Source organism: Rattus norvegicus, chromosome 8 (assembly GCF_036323735.1).
Source record: "Rattus norvegicus strain BN/NHsdMcwi chromosome 8, GRCr8, whole genome shotgun sequence".
NCBI classification, from domain to species: Eukaryota; Metazoa; Chordata; class Mammalia; order Rodentia; family Muridae; genus Rattus; species Rattus norvegicus.
The window spans coordinates 74972788-75000572 of NC_086026.1; the positions used below are offsets into that span (position 1 = coordinate 74972788).

The following is a 27785-nucleotide window of genomic DNA, read 5'->3' on the forward strand; positions in this document are numbered from 1 at the left end:
AAAAATAACAAAACCACAAAAACGCTGGGCAGTGGTGGCCCATGCCTTTAATTCCAACACTCTGGAGGCTATGAATTTGTGGCCAGCTAAGGCTACATAGTAAAAAAATAAATAAATAAATAAGTACTGGGTGTAATGGTGCATGCCTTTAATTCCACAACTTGGGAGACAGAGGTAGACCTCTGTGAGTTTGAACCCACCCTGGTCTATATCATTCTCTGTGTCTACAGTTCTATATAAGTTCTATGACAATGAGGACTACATGGTGAGACCCTGTCTTGAAAGAAAGAAACAAACAAAAACAGAAAAAGAAGGAAAGAAAGAAAGAACCCCGACAAATATACTGACTTTACATTTGCTATTGTTACCTCTGTGTATTCCAAATCCAGGCTGGCCTGGAACTCAAGAGATCCACCTGCCTCTGCCTCCCAAGTGCTAAGATTAAAGCCGTGCACCACTACTGCCCAGCCTAGATTGACTTTTTTTTTTAGTACATATTTAAGTATTTAAAGGACCATGGTAGGTCTGGAGAGGTGGCTCAGTAGTTAAGAGCATTGACTGCTCTTCCAGAGGTCCTGAGTTCAAATCCCACAACTACATGGTGGCTCACAACCATCTGTAATGAGGTCTGATGGCCTCTTATATTTTTAAAGGACCATGATAACCGCCTTTCTGGAACTGAGTTGGGAAAGCCTGTGATACCATTGGCCAACTGCCACAAGCCCTCTACTCCCTGGAGTCCAGCTTCAGGCTAGCTCCCATAGCAACATACAGGCTTGGGGCAGAGAAGTGTCATTAAATGAGATTTATTGCCAAATTCCAAGAAAGATGGATCATAAGCAGAAGGCACTGGATGCCTCCCCCATGAGGGCAGGGAAGCAATCCTGTGCGGTCCCCACCCTACTCTACCCCACCAGCATGGGAACCAACAGCATTGGCCAGTAAGGCAGCAACCCCAGAAGTACTTGCCCGACTGTCACTTGACAGCACAGACAGAATCTAATTCCTGGAAGCAGGTGACCTGGCAGAGGTACAGCATCCTGGTTGCTGTAGAGGACGATTGTTCCCAAGGGAAGATGGCAGGGGATCAGGGCTGGACACCTGAGGACAATCTTGCTCTTATACAGGAGGAAAAGGCGGCTGGCATAGGAGCCCAGGGAGGCTGACAGTGTGTGTGTATGTGTGTGTGTATATGTGTGTGCATGTGTATGTGTGTGTATGTGTATGAGTGTGTATGTGTATGTGTGTGTATGTGTGTATGTGTATGTGTGTGTGTATGTGTGTGTATGTGTATGCATGTGTGTATGTGTGTATGTGTGTATGTGTGTATGTGTATGCGTGTGTGTGTATGTGTATGCGTGTGTGTGTATGTGTGTGTATGTGTGTGTATGTGTGTGTATGTGTATGCATGTGTGTGTATGTGTGTGTGTATGTGTGTATGTGTATGCGTGTGTGTGTATGTGTGTGTGTATGTGTGTGTGTGTGTGTATGTGTGTGTGGGGGGGGTCATGAGTCAAGACACTGCTGTTTACTCTGCCCCAGCCTACTGCTCATAGCTAGAAGGGAAAGTACAGTAATGAAGGCATCAACCCGCACTGGTTGGCAGGCCTTGGTGGGCACAGCTGGTGGCTGGGAACAGGGTGAGTGAAAAGATCATCGAGTTGCTGTGACCCTCCTTTCTCTTCCAGTAAACAAAGTGCACATGCATCCTTGGGGCAGATCCTATGGAGGGCTCACTCCCCCAGCCAGGTTCCAGACTCATTCCTGCTGGCTGCTGAATGTGTTGGAGACTCAGGGTAGCTCAGAGAGCCAGAGGCGATGGGGAAGGGAGGAGGGGATGAAAGGAGGGAAGAGAAAACACTCCTCTTCTCTCTAGGGAGTGGTGGCCCACCAGGGGCCTGATAGGTGGATTGTAGTCACAGACTCCAGCATGTGAAGAAAAGGGGTGACTATCAGAGCTATTCCAGCTGAGGAAGAACCACAGAGACTCAGATAAATCCCATCTGGGAGGCACAGAAGGCAGCGGTAGGGGGTGGGGCCTCTAAGGGTTGATTAATGATAATTTCATACAGGTTTTTCAGAAGTTAACACAGGCCACTGTAGGGTTTTCATCTTCAAGAATGTGCAAGGCTGGGGCTGGGGATTTAGCTCAGTGGTAGAGCACTTACCTAGGAAGCGCAAGGCCCTGGGTTCGGTCCCCAGCTCCGAAAAAAAGAACCAAAAAGAATGTGCAAGGCTGGACAGAAGCTGGCCCAGGAGCAGAGACTGTACCAGAAAGCCTGAGTTCCTCTTCCCCCTTGGAAGCCTTGAGATCTGAGCTGATCTACTCAGAGCTCTCCAAAGGGGTGGGGATGTTGCAGAGAAGACTCTCGGTTTGCAGAGAGGAAAACAAACCAGAGTAAATAGCTCCTTCATCCAGACCCTTATCCGTTTTTAGGCTCCAGCTAAAGGCCACATTTCACTCAGCTGATAGATTTCACATTTCACTACAGCCTGGACCCAAGGCCCTGACAGCTACTCATACGTAGGCATGGCTGGAGGGAAGCGGAAGCCGCCTGAAGACCAGAAGATGGGCACCTCGGGCAGCTCAGCCATGCTCCACCCGGAAGTCAGGAATATAAACTGTCGGGGGTGAGAACAGATTCGTGCCATCCTGGAAACTCCAAGCGCAGTGCCAGAGCCCTGGGGCAGTCTGCAACAACCACATAGGCCACAGGACTATGCTCCATCCCATGCCAGAGCCTAGAGAAGAGGCCAGAACAGGGAGCCGGAGAGGTAGCCCCAGGCCGGGGCAGAGTAGAAAAGATATCAGGAGCACCAAGTCCTGGCCAAACTCGATGTACCCAGTGGTGCATCTACAACCTGAGCTGTAGCTCATTTCATAACAAGGTTGGGCAGTGACAGATGAGGGTACTTGGGGGGTAGGTGAGTTTGTGCCTGGGGCTTGGCAGGCCTAGGGTGCACTTCTCCTGTAGAGGGTCACCAGCTCCTTCCGTTTCTGCACTAGCCCAGGGCTTTCTTGGTTCAGCTCTTCCAAATCCCTCATTTCCTGCAGGACCTGGGTGGCCTGCCTCAGTTGCTCCACAGCCTGGCTGAGCAATGACTCGGCACACACAGGTGGCGGCTCACTGCCCAGCACCTGATTCAACAATTTCTCTGTCTGTTTCGAAGCCACCTTCACTTCCAGCTGGGCCCGGTACAACTTTTCCTTGGGCAGTCGTGGATGCTGAGGGCTTTCTCTGAGTAGGTCCCCAAGGGAAGAGGAGCGAGGATGAAACTGGGATGGCAAGCCCCAGGAGGGCACTTCTGGGGATGCTGCTTCGTCCTCTGGGGCAGGTCCAGCGGTGCCCACAGCCTGTGAGGCAGTCTCAGGACCATCATCCACACCATTCACAGACACCTGTGTGGGGCCTGGAGATGTGGTCTCAGGGCCCTCGGAACTCTGGGATGGACCAGAATCACCCATCCCACTCATACAGGCCTTCATCTTCTCCGACAGGATCTTGGGAGGGGGTGCAGGGGGCTTTTTACTCTCCCTGGGGGCGGCCTCTGGAGTCTCTGAAGAGGACAACTGTGCCCTCTCGGAAACAGAAGGCTCCTCTGGGCTGGGGTTCTCCCAGCTCACCTTTAGTTTCTCAGACAATGCGCTGTCCGGGAGCCTCTTAAAGTCACTGTCCTCCTTTGCTAGGGTCTCGGCATCCTCTTGGCTCTCAGAATTGGCCTCAGAGCTTTCTGAGAGAGGGGTTAGGGCTCTCTCTCCTGCAGGAGTCTCCTGGCTGTCCTCAGCTCCAGAGGTCTCTGGTACTGGGGAAGGCTTGACAGGAGGCATGAGAGCCTGAGGTGGCTCCTGGGGCTGGTCTTCACTGATGTCACTGAGAGGAGCAAACACTGGCTGTCCACTGTCTGGGACATCCAGGTCCAGCCGTGAAAGCCCATCGGAAGCCGCACTGGCTACCTGGTGTGGGAGTAGTATCCAGATGTCATTTTGGATGGCTATATATAGGTTCTCCCAAATTGCCTACTTCACCTACTTCTGCTTGCCTAGAGACCTCTGGACAGTCTTTCACCCTTGACTCTGCCTGATTCTTGGACCTTCCTCACAGTATGGGGACTTTTCCAGGGAGCCTCAGAGGTCATGAAGTAGGGCTATGCAAGAAGCCTCTTCCAAGGTCCTTCAGATAGTTACAGGGTGGGGTGAGTGGAGTCCTGGCTGAGACCCTCATGCCCTTTTACGTACACCACATGGTCTACCCAACATCTGAAACAGATACATAGGCAGGTCCCTCCCTAAGTTCCCACAGAATATCTCTTCTCCAAGGCTGGACTTCACCCTCCCCACATCCTCCCCTTGGAAACCCTTTCTCAGTATCTCTCTGTGACTCCTCTCTCAGCTGACAGATAACAGGCTGTCTAATACCAAGAACAAACCTTCCAAAGATCCTGTGTTCTTCCTGCCTATGATCCCTACTTTGGGAGTCCCTGAGGCTCTGTACCCCATGAAAACCCAAAACTGACTCCTTTGAAAGTATGCTACAAGTATGACCACTTACCACACCTCAGTTCTTCCCTTGCTACTGTGGCACCAGGTCCTGTATTGATGCCCCTGAGGCCTAACCCCAAGTTGCCTCAAGTCCATTTGTCTCTCCTTGCACTGCTTGAAGAACTCTGTCCTGGCCACCAGACCTCTCCTTTGAAAAAGCTTTCTCTTTTGCTGTAGCCATTGCTGGAAGCCCTGAAATGTTTTATTTGCTGAGGATTTTTCCTGGCCCTTAAAGTCTCTCTCATCAGTTCCACCAGTCTTTTAGAGGTTTCTCCTTATCTCTTGCCCCTTCACTTACCTTCTCCAAACTGCCTGTGCGCAGCCCGTGACATCTTTTGCTTCCTACTGTGTGTTACCATCCAGTTCTCATCCCTTTCAGAGTCTGGGATCCTTCTTCCTTCATTTCAGAATCCTGAACCCTCTTTCAACCCAAATCCGCCCTACTAAGACCTCGAGCTGATCCCTAAAACATTTCTTCAATCACATCCCTAACCCTGCATCGTAGGCTCCATAACTCCTCCTGCTTCATTCCCGGCCTAATCCACAAGCCAACTGAGCCCCTCGCACACCTAAACTGTTCTGCCTGGTGCCTCAGCTCACACCAATTCCTCCAGCAAGAGTCCCTCTCACTCCCATCTGTCAACTCCTCTATGGTCCCTCCAGCCCCGATCTCCTGGAGTTGTTCTAATATCGAACTAATCACACCTAATGAGGAGGAACATTTTCCTGCTGGAAGCTGATCTCTACCCAAGCCTGTTTCTCTGCTGTTCAAGGTGCCCATGTGAACCACAAATGAGAAAGGGCCCAGACATCTCTATTGCTCTTCCTACACACATACCACTTAGCAAGTCCCAACTCCAGGTTAGCTCTGAGTGTTGATGACTTCCCCGAGGGCCTGGAATCTCAGGCTCAACTGACTTCCTATTACTGAAGCTGAGGGAAAGCCTTACCTCCTTTAAGTGGATTCTTGTTGGTGGCCGTCGCCGCTGGCCCCCACGTACCCGGTTCCGTGTCACATGCTCTAGGGCACAGGTCTTGTCTACTTTTACCTGGGAAGGAGTTAGAAGCAGGTGAGTTCCTGCCAGATCTTAGAAGAGTAGGAAACACCCACTGTGCCCAAACTCAGAGTCAAGGTTTGCATCTCACATCCTCACTCAGCAGGGGCAGCACCTCACCACTCCATGTGCCTCCATATGGGGGACCTCTGCTTCACTCTGTCTATGCTGGCATAGGTGCTCCCTCTACTCCTCTCTCTGTCCACACTGGCATGGGTGCTCCCTCTGCTCCTCTCTCTGTCTGCACTGGCATAGGTGCTCCCTCTGCTCCTCTCTCTGTCCACACAGGCATAGGTGCTCCCTCTGCTCCTCTCTGTCCACACTGGCATAAGTGCTCCCTCTGCTCCTCTCTGTCCACACTGGCATAGGTGCTCCCTCTGCTCCTCTCTGTCTGCCCCATCATAGGTGCTCCCTCTGCTCCCCTCTCTGTCTGCACTGTCATGGGTGCTCTCTCTACTGAGTATGAAGCATCCTCATTGTCTGCAGCTATTCTCTTCAGCTCAGTCTTCCTGCCCAAAGATGAGCAGCCCTGAGGTCTCTGGGGCTCAGCTAGAGCAGTGAAGCAAGAGGGGGGTGCCAGATCATGCTCCTCTGGTACCTAGAGTGCACTAAGTCTTGCCCTGACTTCACTTACTCTCCCAAGGCCGTGTCCAGGCCAGAAAAGGGCAGGGCCTCTATGGCTGGGCCTGACTCTGTGGAGGATAGCATGCATCTGTATGCAAAGTCAGGAAAGGTGGTCTCAATACATGGGAGAGCTGGACTCTGAACTCTAGAACAGCCTGTTCCTATGACTCACAGAGGAGGAGAGGGAACCTGCCAAAACTGCCTATGAGGCCATGGCTTCTGTGGCCGCTCTAGCATCCATGATGTGGACCACATGTCTTCTCCCACATAGGAACTTTTCCCATAAAGTGATTCAGTGACTCTGGTGAATGCAGGACTCACGGTAGAAGCCAGGAGACCTGCTGAGGAAGGAGGCTCCACTCAAGTCTCATCTCCCGCCATTCAAGTTGTCCTTAAAATACATTTGAACCCAAACAGCTATGGACCCATGATGTCAAAGGCAGGTCTTTCCTAGAAGACCCTAGCCCACAGGACATCATTTCAAGCCTCACTTTTTAAAGTCAGTATTGCCATAGTTACTACTAGAGCACAGGAGCCTCAGGAATGGAAGGTCATTGTAGACAGCCAGGGAAACCCTGAATGGCCTGGGCTTTGTAGGCAAACGGACAAAGGAGCTCATGGGCTGGACAGTGATGGCACAGACCTGTAACCCCAGCACTTGGGAGGTGGAGGCAGGGGATCTCTGAGTACAAGGCTAGCCCGGTTTACAGAGTGAGTTTCCAGGACAGTCTGGGGCTATACAGAGGAATACTGTCTCAAAAATCGGTGTGTGTGTGTGTGTGTGTGTGTGTGTGTGTGTGTGTGTGTGTGTGTGTGTGCCACTCATGGGCACTAAGCTCACCCCCAGCTCTCCTGGCTCGAGACTGCCACACTGCTACTGTTTACCCACTGAGGCTGCCCTGAAACGATATGTAGTGCAGCCAGGGATAGTCTACCCACTCCCTGCATGCGTTCTGCTCCCCGTCAGTGTGGGTGACTGAGCCCAAGACCAGATGCTCTACCACAGATATGCTCCCAGCCCGTGTGCTTTTTAATTTAAAACAAAATTACTTAAGGGATGGGAATGTGGCTCAGCTGGTACAGCGCTTGTCTAGCAGGTAGGAATTCCTGCTTCAACCTACAGCACCTCGTAAAACCAGGCTTGGTGGCATAGGCTTGTAATCCTAGCACTTGGGAGGCAGAAACAGGCAAATTAGAAGTTCAAGGTCATGGGCTGGGGATTTAGCTCAGTGGTAGAGTGCTTGCCTAGCAGGCGCAAGGCCCTGGGTTCGGTCCTCAGCTCCGGAAAAAAAAAAAAAAAAAAGAAAAAAAAAAGTTCAAGGTCATCCTTGGCTACACAGTGAGTTTCAGGCCAGAATACACAAGAAAATATCCTGCCTCAGCTTTTCAGGGGCTACACAGTGAGACCATCTTTAAAAAAAAAAAAGTCACTTCATTTACTCACGCCTCGGTTTCACTGGTAGAAACTGGACACTAGTACCCACTTTGAAGGTCTTTTGGGAGATTAAATGAAGTATGTCCCTGTGTTTGAAGCGATGACAGAACTGAAGGGTAGTCTGGAGAGAGGTAGGCACAGTCTTCTCCTAGACTGCTGGGTCGGAGGAAAACAAAGAACCAAGCAGAGACCACACCCCATACCTCATCAAAAGCCTTGTTCTTGCCTCGGTTGATCCCTTCATTGAGAGCTTTGATCCAGGATTCCTTTTCTTCCCCACTGGAGGCCTGGAATTTGATGTCACTGACCTGTGAGAGACAGGTGGGGTGGATGGCAGATATTTTTAGGACTGACATTTGGGGTCTTTGGGAAGCATCCCAACCCAGATTCCAAAGTGTAGTTAAATGCCCCAGAGCATTCTGCTATTGGGCTTAAGTGGGGAGGGCATACATCAAGAAAGGGCACCCTCCAGCCGGCAGCTTCCGGGGGCTTGGGGGGAATCAGCCTTGCTCTGTAGAAAGAGTTCTGGTATGGTCCTGCTTCATAAGACTCTGTCTCAGGATCAGATAAATAAATAAAACCATGTGAGGTGAAATAAAATTCCAAGAAGCCTGAGACTGACACCACACATACCTCTCTCTCTTTCTCTCTCTCTCTCTCTCTCTCTCTCTCTCTCTCTCTCTCTCTCTCTCTCACACACACACACACACACACACACACACACACACACACACAGTGTGTGCACTTACAACACTTAGAAAAGCCATAACCAGAGCCAGAAGGTAGAGTGGGGACTGCCTGGGTGCCCGGGACTGGAAGAACAACAGGACCCAGGATTAATGGATTTTGGTTGCAGTTTCATAAGTTTTTTGTTTTTTTTTGTTTTTTTTTTTGTTTTTTCCGGAGCTGGGGACTGAACCCAGGGCCTTACGCTTGCTAGGCAAGCGCTCTACCACTGAGCTAAATCCCCAACCCAGTTTCATAAGTTTTAAGACTTCTGAGGGGCTGGGGATTTAGCTCCGAAAAAAAGAACCAAAAAAAAAAAAAAAAAAAAAAAAAAAAAAACTCTTACATTTGGGGTTGGGGATTTAGCTCAGTGGTAGAGCGCTTGCCTGGGAAGCGCAAGGCCCTGGGTTCGGTCCCCAGCTCCGAAAAAAAGAACCAAAAAAAAAAAAAAAAAAAAAAAAAAAAAAAGACTTCTGAAGAAAGGTGGTAGAGATGGAATGACCTTAAGAGTGAATTTAATGCCTCAAACTATTGCTCAAAACTATTTGCTCAAAAAAAAATTGGGAAATTTTGGTCGGGAATGGTAGAGCATGTCTATACCTCCAGCACTCAAAAGGTAGAGACAGAGGTGGGCAGATCTCTGAGTTTGAAGCCACTCTGGTCTACATAGATTCCAGGCCAGCTACATAGTGAGACCCTGTTTTGTTTTGTTTTGTTTTGTTTTGTTTTGTTTTGTTTTGTTTTGTTTCAGTCAGCATGTTTGATCATAGACAGTTCTTACTATTTTCTTTCATACATGGTATGTGTACTGCATGCTCACATGGGTGTTGAATTGTGTGTATGTGTGTGTCTGTGTGTCTCTGTGTATCTATGTGTGTCTGTGTGTATCTGTGTGTGTATGTGTCTGTGTGTGTCTGTCTATGTGTGTCTGCGTGTGTGTGTGTGTCTGTGTCTATGTGTGTCTGTGTGTGTGTGTCTGTATATGTCTCTGTGTGTCTGTGTGTGTGCCTCTGTGTGTGTGTGTCTGTGTGTGTGTGTCTGTGTCTATGTGTGTCAGTGTGTGTGTCTGTATATGTCTGTGTGTGTGTCTGTCTATGTGTGTCAGTGTGTGTGTCTGTATATGTCTGTGTGTGTGTGTGTCTGTGTCTATGTGTGTCAGTGTGTGTGTCTGTATATGTCTGTGTGTCTGTGTGTGTGCCTCTGTGTGTGTGTGTCTGTGTCTATGTGTGTCAGTGTGTGTGTCTGTATATGTCTGTGTGTGTGTGTGTGTGTGTGTGTGTATGTGTATAAAAGGTTGATTTGAGGCCTGAGATCCAGTGTCTTCCTTGTTCATTCTTATGTACAGGGGTCTCTTATAGAATTCAGAGCTGGACGATTTGGCTGATTTGGCTAACTGGCTTGCTGTGGGGATTCCATGTCTCTGCCTCCCATGCAGTGGGATTACAAGCAGAGCATCACACCCACCTGGTTTACAGGCTTATGGGGCATCTGAATTATTGTGCACCCCATAGAAAGCACTTTACCACTGAGCCATCTCCCCAGCAACAAAATTGTTTTCAAAAGATTTCTCTAGGGCTGGGGATGTAGCTTAGTGATTGGTAGAGAACTTGCAGAGCAAGCACCAAGCCCTGCCTTCAACCCCCAGCACCACACAGTCCAGGTGCTACTGCGCATGCCTGAAATCCCAGCTGTTGGGATGTAGAATCAGAAGTTTGATGTCAGCTTGTAAATATTAGACTGTCTTTAAAAAGAAAAAAAAGTACCTAAAGAACTAAGTCTGGAGCTGACCAGAATGAGTGTGCATAGTGCATAGTAACCCAGCCTTCGCCTGCACAGTCTTACTTTTCTGATCTGTAAAATGGGATAACATGTTTTACTATGAAGCAATTAAGCATGATGAAAAGTAAGGCACATAGTAGGTGTTCAATAATTAGTTAGTGGGTGAATGAGACGATACATGAATGAACTGGCCCTACGTTACTTCCCTTACTCCGTTCCTGGGCCACTGCCTATTCTCTGACCTCAAGAAGCCCTAGCTCTCTGCTGGTGTGGCCAGCTTGCCCATCCCCCACCTCAGTATTAGATAGCGCCTCCTGCCATTCCACCAGTCAGTTATGTAATACCGTAGTACAGTGCGCTGGCCCGGCCCCCTTAGCATCCTCATTATATAACTTCCTGCTGGCAGCACTACCTCCTCCTCATACAGGACCCCAGGTCCCCTCCATGCCAGCCATAGCCAAATGCTCATTTGCATGATCAGGCTAAATTAGATCCTGGCAGCAGATCTGCAGTTAAGTCAAAAACCCTAGGGCACCTTGGCAACTTCCTCTTGGCCTTCAGGGCTGCAGGAGCTCAGGGAGAGACCAAACTACATACTAGAGGGCTACATAGACCACTCAGTCCTATGATGTGCTAGGTGGCTAGGCCAGCCCTGAAGTTGCACCTGTTAGGGGTTCCGAGTCAGTGGGGCCCCCTCCTTGATACAGACTGGCATTTTGGAGCTGAGAAACACACAGTGGAAGTCAGTAGCTGCAGGATTGGACAGAGAAGCCTCAGGTGCTGAGTTCTCTCTTCACAACTCTGGGCTCAAAGGGCTGAGAACAGAACCACTGGATTCAGTTTCCCCTTCCCTCCTGGCCCGGTCCACCAGCCACAGGCTGCAGTTAAGGGCATTGGCTCCCTGGGAGAGATATGGCCTTGGAAAAAACCTACTGGACTGACCAATGGGTTCACCAGGATTCGAGAACACAAGGTCATGGGGATCCAGTTCTACTATAACGTCTGTGTAATCCTTCCTCAATGAGCTGGGCATTCCACAGGGATGACCGTCACAAGAGCAATTAGAATAAACACCAAGAGGCTATGTCTGGTGGGCTCAGGCTACAGCTCCTTGCCACAAGCTCTCTACAGAAGCTCTAAGAACACAGGCTTAGCAGGAGAACCCATGGTAATAAGAATGACTGTAGAACGGGCTGCCAATGCCTGGGAAAGGGGGAAGGGCAGAAAGGCAGAGAGGAAAAGGGGGGAGGGGAAGAGGAGGCCGGAAAGAGGAAAGGGCCAAGCTGGCTGAGACCAGCAGGGCAGCAGGGCCCAGCAGTGGCCACCCTGCTTCCTGGCAGCCACTGTCTGTGACCTCATGGACAGGGGCGTGGGGATGTAGCAGCAGGGGGGAGTAGGGCACACAAGACACTGGAGTCTTTGTTTATTTGATTAGAGAGAAAAAAAGGCAGCCTCAGGACCAGACAGCCAGGGTCACATGACCTCCTGGCCAGCTAGAGGCCACAAGGAAGTTGGGGAACACCCAGGGCGATGGGAAAAGCAGGCACAGGCGGAGGATTTGCAGGACCTCTGGGAGCCCCACTCTGGTGTGGTATGAGGAGGGTCAAGGGCCCTTGAGCAGGAGCCTGGTTGTATCTTTCGTCTCTGTCGCCATCACCACTGGCTCTAGCCCATGTTTCCAGTCACCCAGAACCAATCTCAACTCTAGGATGGGCTAGAGGGTGTGTGTGTGTGTGGGGGGGGTGTGTGGAAGGGGAGAGAGCTGTGACCACAGAAGCTGAGAGGGCAGCTGTATAAACAGACTTCTCTGAAGGGATTGTCCCACCCAAGCTGGGTGACCCACCTAGCACACCACTAGCTGATTCTCAGAGCTGGCAAAGTAGGTGACATGGGTAGAGGACAAAGAAACAACGTCTCTTGTCACCCCACATCCGCATCACACACACACACACACACACACACACACACACACACACACACACACACACACACACAATGACCCTGGCATAGCAAGTGATATCTGCACATATGCATGGCAGACAAAGGCACTGACCTTTGTGTTCGATGTACTTTGTGCCTCTCAAACACAGATGCATACTTTGTACCTGCTCAGAGGGGCAGCAGGTCTCTCGGATAAGGAAAGGTTTGCAGGGTCCGAAAGACAGACCATTCTCTTGTCCTCAAAGTACGCTGAGCCACAGATGTCAGATGAACCTGGGCTCAGCCTCGTGCTCCTGTCTTGGTGACATATACACTTGGGTAGCATGGACTAAGGATTACAGCGCTGTAATCTCTTCCAGCACCTAGGACCACAGGCACCACTGGAGACTAGCTCCTAACTTCAAAACTAGGAGAGAAACAGCATGGTTCCAGTAGGCCCAGACCAGGCTTGTTCCCCTCACCCAGCTTCTTCGCTGAAGCTTCCCTTCGATAGGCTCCCCACAATGTGGAGAGGTTCGAGTGAGGTGTGGCAGGAGCTGCTACTGTGCACTTTGACCAGGGTCACATCTGCACTCCCTCCTGACAGCCACGAAACTGCACGTGTCAACACCCAGCTGACTGACTTCCTCCAGGGAAAAGTGGTACAGGAGCTGGAGAGATGCTCAGTGGAAAAAGAACACTGGCTGCTCTTGCAGAAGACCCGGGTTTGATTCCCAGCACCCACAGGGTAGCTCACAATCATCTGTAACTCCAGATCCAGGGGATCTGACCTGGCCTCCGCAGGCACCAGGCACACTTGTGGTGTGCAGGCAAACACTCAGACACATAAAATTGTAAGTGGTACAAACAGCAAACTTCACCTGCACCCAAGGGACAGAGTCTCGGGAAAGGAAGGAAATCACAAAGAGAGGGAAGCTTAGCCTCCAAGCTCTGGGCCCCAGAGAGCCTGGAGGGTGGGATGCAGGGGATGCCATACTCTTCTTGCCTCTGCTCCAGACTCCGTCAGGGTCCGGAAAGCCTGGTGAGGTAGAGACCTCATTCATAGCTGTCCTCCATCTGAGCCTAGCCTGCCTTTTCCCCAGCAGGTCCTGGCTTCGAGAGAGGCAGCCTTCACAATCGCCCTTACCTTGTTCCCTGGGGATCGAAGCAGGATAAATCGGTGTTTCCGCTTGAGGACAGTACGGATGTCCTGGCACTTCTCATAGCTCCCAAGTTCCACCGTCTCTACACATTTCTGCTCGTCCTGGGGAAAGAGATACAAAAGGAGTGAGCTGGTGAGAGCCAGTCCCACTGAGAACCTCAATCATTGAATATGCATTCCAGACTCTGATCCTACTCAGCAAGAACATTGCATTACCAAGATGTGGTATTCAGATCCCGGCACGGAAATGGTGTCAGTCAGTGTGTGCTAGCTGGCAAGTGTCCACAGAGTTTACCATCCTGGTAAGAGATAGGATACAAAATGGAAGTAGGTTTGTGCCTAAGGGTTGTATCCAGTGTCTGAGACCAGAAGCAGATATAGAAAGAAAAGGATGCCTGAGGGTTTGTGCAGGGTCAGTGGCCAGGCAGAGAATACAGATGTCATGAAACACGGTGAGAAGAGCTTCCCATGAAGTGTATGAACCAGACACACATGGGCTCACATGCCCCATCTTCAGCCCAGTGATCCTGAGCTGGCTCCCTCACTTGACAGCTCCCCTTCCTGACTGCGAGCTAGGCAGAGGGGCCCCTCACCCCAGGCTGAAGGCCAGAGCATAAGAGCATCCCCCTGTCAGCTTGCCTCTCCAGCTCCTTCACTATGCAGGTTAGTGGCCACACAATGTCTGGGGGTCAACTCCTCCCAGATCAAAGCATTCCATTCTTCGGGGAGGTAAATAACAACAAGCCAGCTTCAAGAACTCCCTGAAACTGACCAGATTTAGGTTTAGACACTCTCCAACCTGCTGAGCTGCCTCCTATTGGCTGTGCTGTGTGCTCCAGGTTCCAGCTTTGGGAGCTGTTGCCAATGCTGGGACGGCTTTGGTAACTCAGCTGTCTTTGAGCCATTTCTGCCTCTGTAAATAACCTCTCACCCATATGCCTGTAAGTAACCCCAATAAAACTAACCAAGCTGGACTTTGCTGGTATCCGTACTTTGCTCTGCCATTGGGTTCCCTATCTGGGGTGGATAGATGAGTGCGTTTTGTCTCCCCAGGAAAACCTTTGTCACACCACACCAGGCTGCCTTCTATACTTCCTGTCTGCCAACCCTGACCCTAGAAGGTTTGGGGTGTAGGATACCTCTCTGGCAAGCTGCCTAGAATAATCTCTCTCCCTTAATAGTGGTCAACTGGTTCCTCTTCTGGAGATGACCCAGTTGGTACAACTTCCTGGGAAGCAGAAGTGTGTGTGTGTGTGTGTGTGTGTGTGTGTGTCCCTAGATGGCCTGAAATTTGCTATGTAAACTAGGCTGGCTCCCTAAGCAATGAGATTGAAAGAGTGCACACAGGGCTGATTGATGCCTTCTTTTTTTTTTTTTTTTTTTTCCTTTTCTTTTTTTCGGAGCTGGGGACCGAACCCAGGGCCTTGTGCTTGCTAGGCAAGTGCTCTACCACTGAGCTAAATCCCCAATCCCCTGATTGATGCCTTCTTAATTGGTGGCTCTGTGCCGATGACCCTCCCAGTATAGGGTCTGGTGCTCTCATGCCCCCGAGGTACCCTATCATTGATCACCAGAGTCACCGAACGTCTACAAAAGGATCTGCTGGTGCGTTAGTGCCACTTGATAACTTGCTAAAAATGCAACTTTGTGAGCACCAATCACAAACTTGGGGAGCATGGACTTTGACAGTGTGATTTTTTTTTTCAAGTTTCTCCATGTAGCCACGGCTGTCTTGGAACTTGCTCTGTAGGCCAGACCAGCCTTGCACTCACAGAGATCTACCTGCCTCTGCTTCCCAGAGTGCTGGGGACAATGTGCATTTTAACTATCACTCCAGGAGACCCTGGTATAAGTAAACCCCTGAGAACCATGGCTTTATGCCAGAATACTCAATCCCAGCAGTCTCAAAGCTTTTAAGAATATCCAAACCTGTTAAAGACACGAAACACTCTGGCTGGAGGACAGAGAAATCATGGAACCGAGCGTGAAGCTGGCTAGTTCCCATCGTGCTAGAAGGTGTTATGTGGGCCGCTGGGAGAAAACAGCCATCAATGGTCTTCTCCAGCTATGAACCTGCAAGCTATACATCTGTCTGCCAGGCAAGACGTGCTCACTGGTGTAACAGTGTTATGGCTGCTATGGGTATGACTTCTTTCTGACTGCATGTGAAGCCTGCTCTATAGACGAGAATTCACACCGGGTGTTATAAATCGGACATGGCTCAGAGGTTAAGAACAATTGTTGCTCTTGCAGAGAACCTGGGTTTAGTTCCCAGCATCTATATGGTGGCTCCCAACCAACCTTAATTCAGTTCCAGGAGATTTGATGACCTCTGAACTCCACAGACATCAGGCATGAACATGTGGACATGTAGGCAAAACATTCATGCACATAAAAAAATTCATGCACAATTCGTGATTTCTTTTTTGTTTTTCGAGATAGGGTCTCTGTGTGTAGCCATGGCTGGCTTGGTACTCGGTGTATAGATCAGGCTGGTCTCAAACTCAGGGATCCTCCTGCCTCTGCCCCTCTCAAGTGACGAAACTAAAGGCGTGTGCCACCATATCCAGTATGTTTTGTGTGTGTATACATGTATACATGTGTCCCACTACATTTAACTAGGGTTGTTTACATGGCCATAGTAGGGTGTTATTTACTTGAGCAAGAATATATTAACAATAGCTACACCACCCGGGAATATGAATTCTCCCTGCCCAGCCTAGCTCCTCAGGGTTCGGTGGGGCCTATGATGCCTATCCCATCCATGACAGAACGCTGGTGGGCCCGGTAGGCACTGCTGCTGTGAGTTTGTGGCTGCGACAGTCGGATCATGTCCAGAAGTCAGTGTTTCATAGCACTCCTTCATTCTCTCCCTCCTACATTCTTTCACTTCCATGATGTTCTCTGAGCCTTCAAGGGATGGACACAGATGCCCTGTTTCCGGTTGAGCACTCAACAGTTTCTTATTCTCAACACTTCATCAGTGTTGACTCTGCATTAACATGTGCCACTGTAAACAGAAAATCCCTGACCAAGGCTGAGAGCAGCACTTAACTGTGGATCATAAACATATATTTAAAAGGCAGTTTGACAACATGTCCATTTAGCAAAACAATTGTAGTAAATTCCCAACCAGGACCTGACTTCCCCAGCATGGTCTTTGGCAAGACGCTGTTGCTGTTGTTGTTGCTGTTGTTGTTGCTGTTGTTGTTGCTGCTGCTGTTGAGATTTATTCTGCTGGGCAGTGGTGGCATATGCCTTTAGTACCAGCATTTGTAAGGTAGGGGCAGGTGAATCTCTGAGTTCAAGGCCAGTCTGGTCTACATAGTGAGTTCCAGAACAGCCAGAACTACACAGTGAGATGCTGTCTCATAACAAAAACAAACAAACTCCACATAAACATGGAAGTAAATGAAGGTCTTTTGTTGTTGTTGTTGTTGTTGTTGCTTTGAGACAGAGTGCTTGTGTAGCCTTGGCTGTCCTGGAACTTGTTCTGTAGACCAGGCTGGCTCAAACTTATGGAGATCTGCCTGCTGAGTGCTGAGATTACAGATGTTCGCCACCCCTTCCTGGCTAAAGGAGGGACTTCTGAGGAAGAAAGAGATATACAGATAATGGGGGAAGGGAGAGGTGTGATCAAAGTAAAATTGTGTGTGTGTGTGTGTGTGTGTGTGTGTGTGTGTGTGTGTGTACACTTAAATACATAAGAATCACAAAGGAGGGCTCGAGAGATGGCTCAGTGGTTAAGAGCACTGACTGATCTTCCAGAGGTCCTGAGTTCAAATCCCAGCACCCACATGGTGGCTCACAACCATCTGTAATGGGATCTGATGCCCTCTTCTGGTGTGTCTGAAGACAGTGACTCACACACATAAAATAAATAGATCTTTTAAAAAAGGAATTAAAGAGGACAGCAGGGAGCCAGCGAGATGGCTTAATGGGTAGATGTGCTAGCTTCCAAGCTTGATAGCCTGAGCTCAGTCCCCAGGACCCACAGAAGAAGAGGGTCCCCAATTTGTCCTTCAACTGCCACAGTTGAAGTATGGCATATGTCCCTCCACCCCACAAGTAAATAAATAAGATAAAAAGACTTATGAGAATCCATACACCCAGGTAACATCATGATCAATGTTGGGGTGAGGCTGGCCCAGACCTCAGTACTTTTCAGGACAGATGGTTATATGGCTAAGGTAATTAACCACTGATTTACATGGCCAGGGTGGTCTGACCTCTCTATCTTGGCCCCATCAGGTGTCATTTCCCATGTTTGCTTGCACACTTCTCTTTTGACCCCTGAGGCTCAATCCTGTCCAGGTTCTTTTATGAAACATACACAGCAGAAATATTCTATTCTGAGACAGTTCTATTGTAAGAAGCTCCCTGCTACCTTCCATGATCCCCCAAACCTTAGTGCTCTTGTGTCTTACCCACTGTTGGGGGAATGAGAACATCTATAAAACCACTAGGTACAAATACCATGTTAGATGCCAGGAACACTGAGCCCCGACACAAGAGAGCAGAGTCCTATCTCGTGCCTGGATGGTTCTACCCTATTCTCAGTGTGTTTGTCTCCTTTAGGCTCCCCGAATGGCACTCTCCAGGAAGTAGGTCTCAAGAGAGGAATACAAGGACTAGGGCTACAACTCTAGTGCTTGGAACACTTGCTTAGAATATACAAAGCCCTGTGTTTAATCCTCAACACCACACAAACCAGGCATGCTGGCCACCTTAAGGGCTGATGACTTGAGTCACTTCTCTCCTTCTGTGAGTCCTGAGGACTGAATTCAGGTCACCAAGCTAGGCAGCTATCTTAGTTTATCATGTGATAAACACCGTGACCCAAAGCAACTTGGGGGGAAAAGGGTTGGCTTCATCTTACAACGTGAAGTCCATCGTTCAGGGATGTCAGGTAGGAATAAGAAGCTGGACATAGGAGCTGATAGAGGCCACGGTGGACCGCCGCTTCCTGGCTGGCTCCCCATGGTTTACTCAGCTCTTCCATAGCATCCAGGGCTACCAGCCCTGGGTGGCACCACCCACTGAGGGATGACCTCAGCCACATCAGTAATCAAGCAAGAAAATGAACTGCAAGCGTGTCCATAGGCTAGTCTGGTGGCAGCATTTTCTCAATGTGGTTCCTTCTTCCAAAATGGCTCTAGCCTCTGTCAAGCTGACAAAACAACTAGCTGGCACAGCATCACACACCTCTGATCCCAGCACTTGGGAGGGGGAGGCAGGAGAATTAGAAATTCAAGGACATCCTCCGCTAGTGGCCAATTCCAGCTACACAAACCCTGCCTTTAAAAAAATAGTACATAGGACCAGGCTGCCAGAATGGTGCCCAGCCTAGAGTAAGACCTCCGAAGTCTTCCTGGGCTTCCAAGAGAAGCTACAGCACTGGCACCACCCATCTGCAGGCTTCCCCAGTGGATCAGCCAAAGGTACTCTCTTAGGAACACATTCAGTCCATCTTTACCACCCAGCTCCCCAGGGCTGTCTGGCTTGGGACAACTCAACACTCCAAGTGCTGAATCATCCCGGGGCCTTCTGCAGTTCAGAGGAAAGGATAAAGCGGGAGGCACTGGGCGGGGGCAGCATTCTTTGGAACACCAAAGAGACAGCCAAGAGCCATCGTCTGCACTTGCCTCAATCCTCACATTAGAAAGAGGAATTGAACCAATAAGCAGTCCTCAATTCCTTCTCCAGGGCCAAGCTCCCATCCCTGGGTACTAGGTTCTTGGAACAGTTAAGTTTTTAATACAATTTTTTTTAAAGTGTGATTTGGAATTTTCATGTTTAGGGAATGTGAAACCCTCCCTGGTTCCCAGCTGCGGCCAGATGTGGAGAGGCAGTCTAGGACATGGACGGCAGTGCCTGGTGGGTTGACAGCTGAGAGCCAGTCACTCAACTCCTACGGCAGCTGGCACCGGAAAAAGCCACATCTCGCACACACTCACACACATACACACTTTTTCTCTAATAAAAATATCCCTTGGCTGCCGCTTTCCCAGCTATGGCACATCCTAATTTGGTAAGTACAGAACATCTGGGTGGCTGTCTGCACATTGCCATTCCTTGCTGTTCTCCCACAGCATCTCTGTCGTCCTGAATCCTGGGGACTCACCTAGGACAAGTAAGGTGCTTTTCTTTTTTCTTTTTTCTTTCTTTTTTTTTTTTTTTTTTTTTTTGGTTCTTTTTTTCGGAGCTGGGGACCGAACCCAGGGCCTTGCGCTTCCTAGGTAAGCACTCTACCACTGAGCTAAATCCCCAGCCCCTTCTTTTTTCTTTCTTAAAGATTTATTTATTATATATAAGTATCTTCAGACACACCAGAAGAGGGCATCAGATCTCATTACAGATGATTGTGAGCCAACATGTGGTTGCTGGGATTTGAACTCAGGACCTCTGGAAAAACTGTCTTAACCACTGAGCCATCTCTCCAGCCCCGAAGCAAGATGCTTTTCAAAGGCAACTCCTTGAAACCCTTAGATGGGGGGTTTATAGGCTTTCTGGGCCCAAGGCACTCAGGAATTTGCCAAGCTGCCTTAACGGGACTGAGAGGGGTCGATAGGCAAGATGCAAGCCCCTTCCATTCACAGATTCCATCTGCCAAAGGCAGACAATATCATCGCATTCTCAGTGGGTGGGCCCTCTGGCAGCCTGAACCCCAGTACCAAGAGGAAAAGCCACCCTCCCTCCAAGTCTTCAGCATTTCTGATGCTTCCTAAACTAACAATTTTAGCTTTTTTTGTTTTTGTTTTTGTTTTTTGTTTTTTGTTTTTGAGACCAGGTCTTACACTATAGTCAAGATTGGGCTCCAACTCAGAGCAATCCTCCTGTCTTAGCCTTCTGAGTGTTGGGATTATAGGTGTAAAATTGGCAATTTTACTGTTCTTAGTTGTCCAAAGTCTGTTGAAAGTGGGAGGGGGGGCGAGAATCTAAGTGGGAAGGTGTGAGGATTGTGGGAGGCATGGGGACAGCAGAAGTGTTGACTGGGGCTGGGGTGACGGCTTGACGAGGAAAAGCACAGGCTACACTGCCTGACATGCTGAGTCCACAGCCCCAGAACCCACATAGAAAGCAGGATACAGGGTCACGTAAACCCAGCATTTCTACTGTGAGATGGGAAGCGAGATGGGAAAGCCCCCAGGAGGCTCGTGGTCCAGCCAGCCTCGAGTACACAGAGAGACAGCCTGCCCCAAACAAGGAGAGGGTGAGGACTGATACCCAAGGCTGTCTTCCAACCTCCACACACGTGCCTTGGCACATACGAGCACTCACAGACGAACTCTTGCACAAACAAGTGTTTAATAACACTTGTTTATTAAAAGGGAAAAGCTGAAGGCACTCTGGCAATTCCAAAGTCGGATAAAAAACTCTGATCACAGATATCCTCCTGCCTCTGCAAGTACTGGGATTAAAGGTGAGCATTACCACTCCCATTATGTAATTAACATTTAAAATTTTTCAACCAAAAGTAAAATTTGAAGTTTACTCGCTGCTGTCTCTTGGTGGAAAGAGTATTGGGCTTACCTCTAGATCAAGCCCTCCACTCTCTGTGAGAAGGTGAAGTCACTACCACCATCCCCACCTCCCTGCCCCCAACCCTTACCAATCCTTTCTTTAAAATGTAACATAGGCCCCATCATGGTGGTGTACACCTTCAGTCTTGGCACTCAGGAGACAGAAGCAAGTGGGTCTCTGTGAGGGTTAGTTGGTATGTTTAGTGCCAATGCTGATTGGAACACTTTCAGTTTGCTCACATACTTCATCTATGAAACCTTGGCCCAAAACAGGAAGTTCCAGTACACAGGTAAGTAGTTGAGGAGACTCAAATGCTATACATGGCTGGCACAGAACCCTTACCCAGGAACCCTAACTTTGCCCCTAGAAGTATCATCCCCACTACTACACATAGAGACCAGAGGAGATGAGACACTTGCCCAGGGTGGCACAGCATGCCAGTGAAGTGGGGGCCAGTGTGGTAGTGCACGCCTTTAATTCTAGCACTCAGGAAACAGAGGCAGGTGAGTCTCTGTTTTGTAGCCAGTCAGCCTAGTCTGCAGAGCAAGTTCCAGGTTAGCCAAGGCTACCCATAGTTAGACCCTGTTTAAAACAAACACACAAGCAACCAAATAAACAAACAACAACGGTGAGCGAGCCTTCCAGCCCCAGTCTTAGGGGCTCCTGCTGGCCCGCCTGCCTCACTTGACTGCTGCTCTCAGAGCCAAGCAAGTCCTCACCTCATTCTCGTAGACCAGCAGCTGGGCTTGGCAGAGAAGCAAGTAGCGGTCTTTCCACAAACTCAGAAGCCCCCCACTGCTCTTCTTGATCCAGCCAGCCTTGTCTGCAGTCCGTGCTCCACGAGGTTTCTCGGTCCCCTCCTTTATACTCTGTAAGACAGCACCAGAACGTATCGTGAGGGCTGTCGCCATGAAGCCAAACGGTCCGCAGACCATATGGGGAATGCATCTAGTGCGGCAGCCTACGTGACATTTCCCCAGGAACCTTCAAAGCAGGTATTTAAAAAACAGAACAGTAACAGTAGCAACCTCCCCCTTACACTGAGCCACTGTACTGTATTTCACTCATGGTTTCTCTTAACTTTTACAATCGCTATTAAAGCCACAAGTCACAGTAAACTGAAACTCGAGAAAAAAAAAAAAAGATGTCACGCTGCTAGAAAGACAGAACCAAAATTCAAAGCAGGTCTCTCTGAACCCATTTTCTTCCCACTCCTGTGCCTCCCGGTGTTTATTAAACCGGTTAACAAATGAATTGAGCCCAAGTGATGTCACATGTCACAGGAGAACAAAAGCGACGCAACCTACCCTCATAGAGTACACATCGGGAAAGACAGGGCAGCTAAATGGGTAAATACCCAGAAATGCACACATTAACTACTGCAAAAGCTATGAAGAAGGGACAGAAGTGTACCTCATCCAGAAATGGTCCTTGCCACCAAACCTAACGATCTGAGTTCGATGGACAAACATGGTGGACAAAGAAAACAAACTCCCATAACCTGTCTTCTGATTTCCCTATACGCACATGTACACACATGCTTGTACCCCTCCATGCACATAAGTGCAATCAAAAAAATTAAGAAAAGGACACAAGCAGGCACTGGTGTGTAAGAGGACACTAGGAACCTGGTCTGTGGTTCGGTGGCCAAGAAAGACCTCCCGGAATAGAGAATGTTTAAGCAAGGCCTGTGAGGATAGGAGAAACCAGGCAGGCTGTAAGGCAACAACAGGATTCCCTACCCTCCCGCCCCCGACCCTAGACTTCCCTGAAAACCCAATCCAGCTCCCTCTCCTGAAGTGGGGACTCCTCAGATCTCATCCCCATGCTGTGGAGTGGCTACTTCCTCTGTTGAGTGCTCGGAGAACGGTCTCTTCCATCACAGGCTGGTATAGGAATTGAGTTCAAACCATTCTGTACAAGGGGGCTGCATTGCAGTCTCAGGGCCTGTCACTCACATCTCATGCCCCATCCATGACCTGCTCAGGTGGCTGGGTGTAGGGTATACATGTCTGCATGCCTATGAGATGGGGTCAGATTCACCTGAGTACTAAGCACTTAACCTTCTTCTCTAATACCTAATGAGAGCTGAGGACATCTGTGTACAAACGAAAATTTAAATATGCCCTATTTGCTAACCACCATGCCAAACTTACAGGTACTGGGGCACTGAGAGGGAAGAGGGTGGTGGAGAAAGGATCAAGACAGCATCAGAATCTAGAAGACATGAGGAGGAAATCAACACTGACTAATTTCAGCTACGTTATAATTTACATAGAGCTCCAAAAAGGGGCCCCAGTTAAGAGGCACGCCTCTCCCCAGAGATACCCTGTGGCCACAGATGTCTTTGGAAGGACAAGCCCAGGCAGACGTAAGTGTGGTGATCTGTCAGGAGCTGGGCAGGGCCTGGCTCTTCTGTCATGGCAGTAATAATCCAGCCCGCTTCTTGCTGTGGCCTTTCTGTCTCCTGGAACACATTCTGCTTCACTGGGACCATAGGCTTTGGAGCCGGAGGCAAATGACATCACCTCTTTCTATGTCTCAGTTTGCTCACTGGGTGATGGAGATGCTAACAGTTCCTGTAAGGAATAGGGATCCATCTTGCTTCTCTGCCTTTTGACTACAATCAAGTATATATAGGGCTCCCTGAGGGTGGGGGGTTTTGTTGTGAACTGCTGTCCCACGGCCTAGACTGTGCCTGGCACACCGGCAAGGACTTGATCCATGCTTGTTACTAAATGAGGACAAGGCGTGTGAGCAGTTCCTAGGATACCTTGAGCTTGGTAATTGGCAGCTGTCACTCCTGTTACTGCTGTCACTGCCTGTTACTGCCCGCCCTCCTTGGAGTCTCAGGGACCTTCTCTCCAGATCTGGCGGTTCTCAGTTTAGATGGAGAGCAGCCGAGCTAGAGCTGCTGGCCTCAGATCTCCAGGAACGTGGAATGTCTCTTCTAATCTTCGCTCTAACTTGTGGATGACGAGAGAAATGGGGAAGTGGGCTGGTTCCAAATGACCTTCCTGGATGCAGGAATGAGGAAGTGAGGATGCAGGACAGTTAGAGCTACCCTACCAGGGGAAGAGGGAAGGGACTTCAGGGCTCTTTGACAGGAACACGGTAGTTCTCTCATTTAGTCATAGACCCAATTGCCTCTCCCTAGAGATAGGGATGTGCTAGGCTCCCAGAGGCTATGAGATGCCCAGGAACCTAATCTCTCAGCAACCCGGGCAGGCTATCACAGGGTCCAGGACTGGAAGGGGAAAACTATGGAATAGGAGCCTTTATGCCCATACACAAACACTTCTACCAGCAACACCAGCAATGCCAGCACGGCTGGTCACCTCCTAAGCCCTCAGTTCTCAGGTCTCCTGAACAAAGCTGCTGCTCACGGTTCCCACCTCTAAGCTCCAAGTTCCTCTTCTGATTCCAAGGAGTCCAACCCCCCACCCCGTAGTTTTAAAAGGACCTCATATCCCTAAGATCTCCCCTACCTGCCACTTCCACTGCCTGACATGCAAAACATTACATCAGCTGGAAGCTCTAGGGGCCACAGCTGGGACATAGGCCTTGATTGCTGTCACCTTCAAACTCTAGGAATGCACCACAGGGCCTAGTGAAGCTAGGGAAGCTAGTCTAAGGTCTGCATGGATGGGTGGAACCAGGAAGGGACTGGGCAGGAGGGCACTGCAGAAGATGGAAAGCAAGACCTAGCTATCCTATGGGAGGCCTGGCTAAACGCCAGCGTCCTCCTTGCCTCCACTCTCCTCCACCCAACTCAGCCTCCACCCCTTAGACCTCCTCCCACCAGGGGTCTGGCTACACCCCAGTAAGTTTTAACAAGGCACCCCTCCCCTTGGCAGGGTTCACAGGGGAGGTTTTGTCTTGCTCAGCCCAGTTTCTCCAGCTCCTCTCTTCTTATTGACCAGCTGACCACTGTTTCTGTTCCCCTCCCAGTCATCCTCAGCGAGCCTTCTCCAGCCTACCTCAGGGCAAGCAGCTCCTGAAGTACCCAATGGCATCAGCCTGGCTCTGTAGGCCTGACACAGGAGTGTCTCGGGGCTGTTCTTTTAAAAAGCAAGGGGGAAAGGAGACAGGTCATGCTGACCTTGTGTAGGAAATGATTAGATGAAAAGCTACAACAGAGTTACAACAGACAGAAGCCAACAGAAGCCAACTCTCTGAGTTCAAGGCCAGTGTGGTCTATATGGGGAGTACTAGGCCACCAGCCTGGACTATATAGTGAGACTTGATCTCAGATAAAAAAAAAAAAAAATACAGAGAGAAGAAATAATTCAGGTCCTGCCTCAAGGGATCTTCCAGGCTAATGAAGACAGAAAGAACAAAGTCTGCCTGTGAGAAGCTTCAGAGGGCTAGGTGGCTATTCCCCACTTGAGGGGGCTCTTGTCTGTTGGGAAGTTCATGGTTCTGACCCTGAAGAATTCCCTCATCCTAGCTTTCTGCTGGGGCAAGGGCCTGGGGTTGGTGAAGAAGCTCTTTAGGAAGGTAGGTGTTTGTGGAGAACTAAAGGCAAAAACAGACCAAAGACTTCCTATTCCCATGAGAGCTGGCTCAGATTTAGGCGCACTAGCTACTCTTCCAGAGGACCTGGGTTCAATTTCTGGCACCTACACAGCAGCTCACAAACATGGTTAACTCCAGTTCCAGGCTATTTGATGCCCTCTTCTAGTCTCCACAGGCAAGTGGTTCACAGACACGGATACAGGCAAAACACCCATGCATATAAAAAAATAAAAAAAAAAAAGACTTCACATTCTTAACTCCTTTACTACAGAAAGAAAAGGCACAACAGAAAGAACAAGAATTTAGCCCACTGCCGTGCCTGTCTCAGTAAAGGTGAGGAGGACAGTAGGCAGTCTAGTCAAGGAAAGGCATGGCTTTGAGAGGGCAATGAGGCAGAGCTAAGGTTTCCAACCTTACTCCACAGGCAGCAGTAACACCTCCATTGATGTGTTTGGTTTTCAGAACTTTTGTATACACATTATCAAATTTCTAGATTCCCCTTCTCATTTTAGAACTGGAAAATGAGGATCAGAAAACACAGATAGGCAGATGCTCGAACCCAAACTAGCTCTTCTCAAAGCCCGACAGGGACCACCATCCTACATCCTATACAGAGGCTAAGGGAGGCTGGCCCCGGGGTGGCTGGCATCCAGGAAGTGCAAAGGAGGAAGGCTGAAGACAATTACGTGAAAGGGAGATGAGGTAGCCTGAGGTCAAGGGCAGATAAGTGACCATAATTAAGATGTGTTTTAGAGACGGATGGACACAGAGGCACAGGCGAACACGGGAACTCTATAAGCAGGAAGCAACAAGAGTCAGAGGTATCAAAGAGAAGACCGGCACAGAGAGCCCCTGACTGTGTGGGTGAGACCTGGGAGTTCCAGGGAGGAAGTAACATGGACAAGATTCTAATGACCCAGATACTTTTGGTGTCTGGGAGTCACAAAGTAGCCATGTTAGAGATTAGGGAGCAGAGGGAGTACAGGGCTGCCTTCACTGAGCCCAGGAAGCCCCAGGAGAACTTCCTATAACTGGGGACCAGAGCAGATCAGGAGCTGGAGTAATCCTGATCCACATCCTCTGGGAGCACGGGGAGGGGCCATGGACAGAGAGCACAGCCATTGCAGGAGTGGAACTGAGGGCAGGCAGCCGCCCCACCCGTGACAGCAAGAAAAGAAACCAAGGCAAAACATAGTGGCCTGACTTTGCCCCCTACCTATACCCACTCTGGGTGCAGGGACCACAATGAGGTCTAGGGGAGGAGGCTAGGCCCTGTGTTTTATAGAAGAGGAAACACAGGCTGAGAGGGGAAGTGACTTATCTACCACCCCACAGAAACTCAGGGTCTAGCCTAGAGAGAACGGACAGCCTTGCAGTGGCTCCAGGAAATACGCATGTGAACACTGACAGGAATAAGAATGGCTGACCTCACTGAAGGCTCCCCAGCTGGTCTGGGTGGCTCCAGGAGGGAAGGCTTCATCTTTCTTCCCCACCCTTCATGGGATAAGAACGTCTTCTTTCTACTCATGCAGTAAGTGACTGCTGTATACTGGATCCTTGGATAATCAGAATGCTGCCAGAATTTAGTTTGTATGCAGGGGGCAGAGGAGGCTCAAGGGGCGTTGCTGATCCAGCCCTTGCTACTGGGAGACTCAGTTGACCTGACCCTTCAACTAACATCCTCGAATAGACACAGTTCAAGAGCACCGGGGACTCTGAGATATATACACAAGGAAGACAAAAGCAATTTCTTCGTTCCTGCCACCAGGCTCCGTTACAATCTCAGATTCCTTGAGACAGTGGCCCAGGACCCTGAAAAACTTCCCTTCCCTAACACACCCCTCAGAAGCAGACCTGGCCGAAGCAGGCAAAGAAAGCCAAGAAAGGGTGTAACGGGATTCAGGCACAGCAACCCAGTCTACTTTCAGCAAGTCACCCAACTCTCCAGAGCCTCAGTCTCCCCATCAATCCAATGGGAACCATGACAGGCACTGTTTCCAGTTGGTGAGAAAAACTGAGGATGCTGTTGGCGAGATGCAGACGAGACCTCCAACCCGTCCCTACCCCATCGGTCCAGGTTCTGCTTGAAGGAAGGGAAGGACTGTGCAGAGAGACCCGTGGAAGTAGGGCGGGCAGGATCTGAGCCCAGCACTCTTGTTCCGTCTGGCCCAACCCTCGCCCTCACCTCTTCCTCCATGGCGAGTTTGTGAGGTCCGGCGGCTTCGCCGCTTACTGCTGCCCGCGTTGCGCGGGCTCCGCTTGCTCCATCTACGCGCAGCCGGGCGGCGGCTTGCTGTCTTCTGTCCCGCCGGGCGCCCGGGGCCCAAGAAACTTCGGGGGCGGGGCTGGGACCGGGGAGGGGCTTCCGGGGGCTGGGGGCGGGGCCGGGGAGGGGAGCAGCGGCCTCCAAGCCCCCGCCCGCAGTTCGGTAAGGAGCGTGGCCGGGTGGGGGTGCAGGGGCGGGGCCGGGGTGGATCCTGGGCGGGGCGGGTCTTGAGCTCC

General features: G+C 50.0%; 1 protein-coding gene across 1 annotated transcript; it reads right to left on the reverse strand.

Moving 5' to 3' along the window:
- Nucleotides 1–790: 790 nt before the first annotated feature.
- Nucleotides 791–27745, reverse strand: Plekho2 (pleckstrin homology domain containing O2). Its single transcript, XM_236354.8, has 6 exons — nucleotides 27469–27745; nucleotides 21485–21634; nucleotides 13227–13343; nucleotides 7858–7962; nucleotides 5491–5589; nucleotides 791–3955 (listed from the first exon to the last, which is right to left on the reverse strand). The coding sequence occupies exons 1-6, from the start codon at nucleotides 27478–27480 to the stop codon at nucleotides 2954–2956; spliced, it is 1485 nt and encodes a 494-aa protein (XP_236354.1). The 5' UTR covers nucleotides 27481–27745; the 3' UTR covers nucleotides 791–2953.
- Nucleotides 27746–27785: the final 40 nt, after the last annotated feature.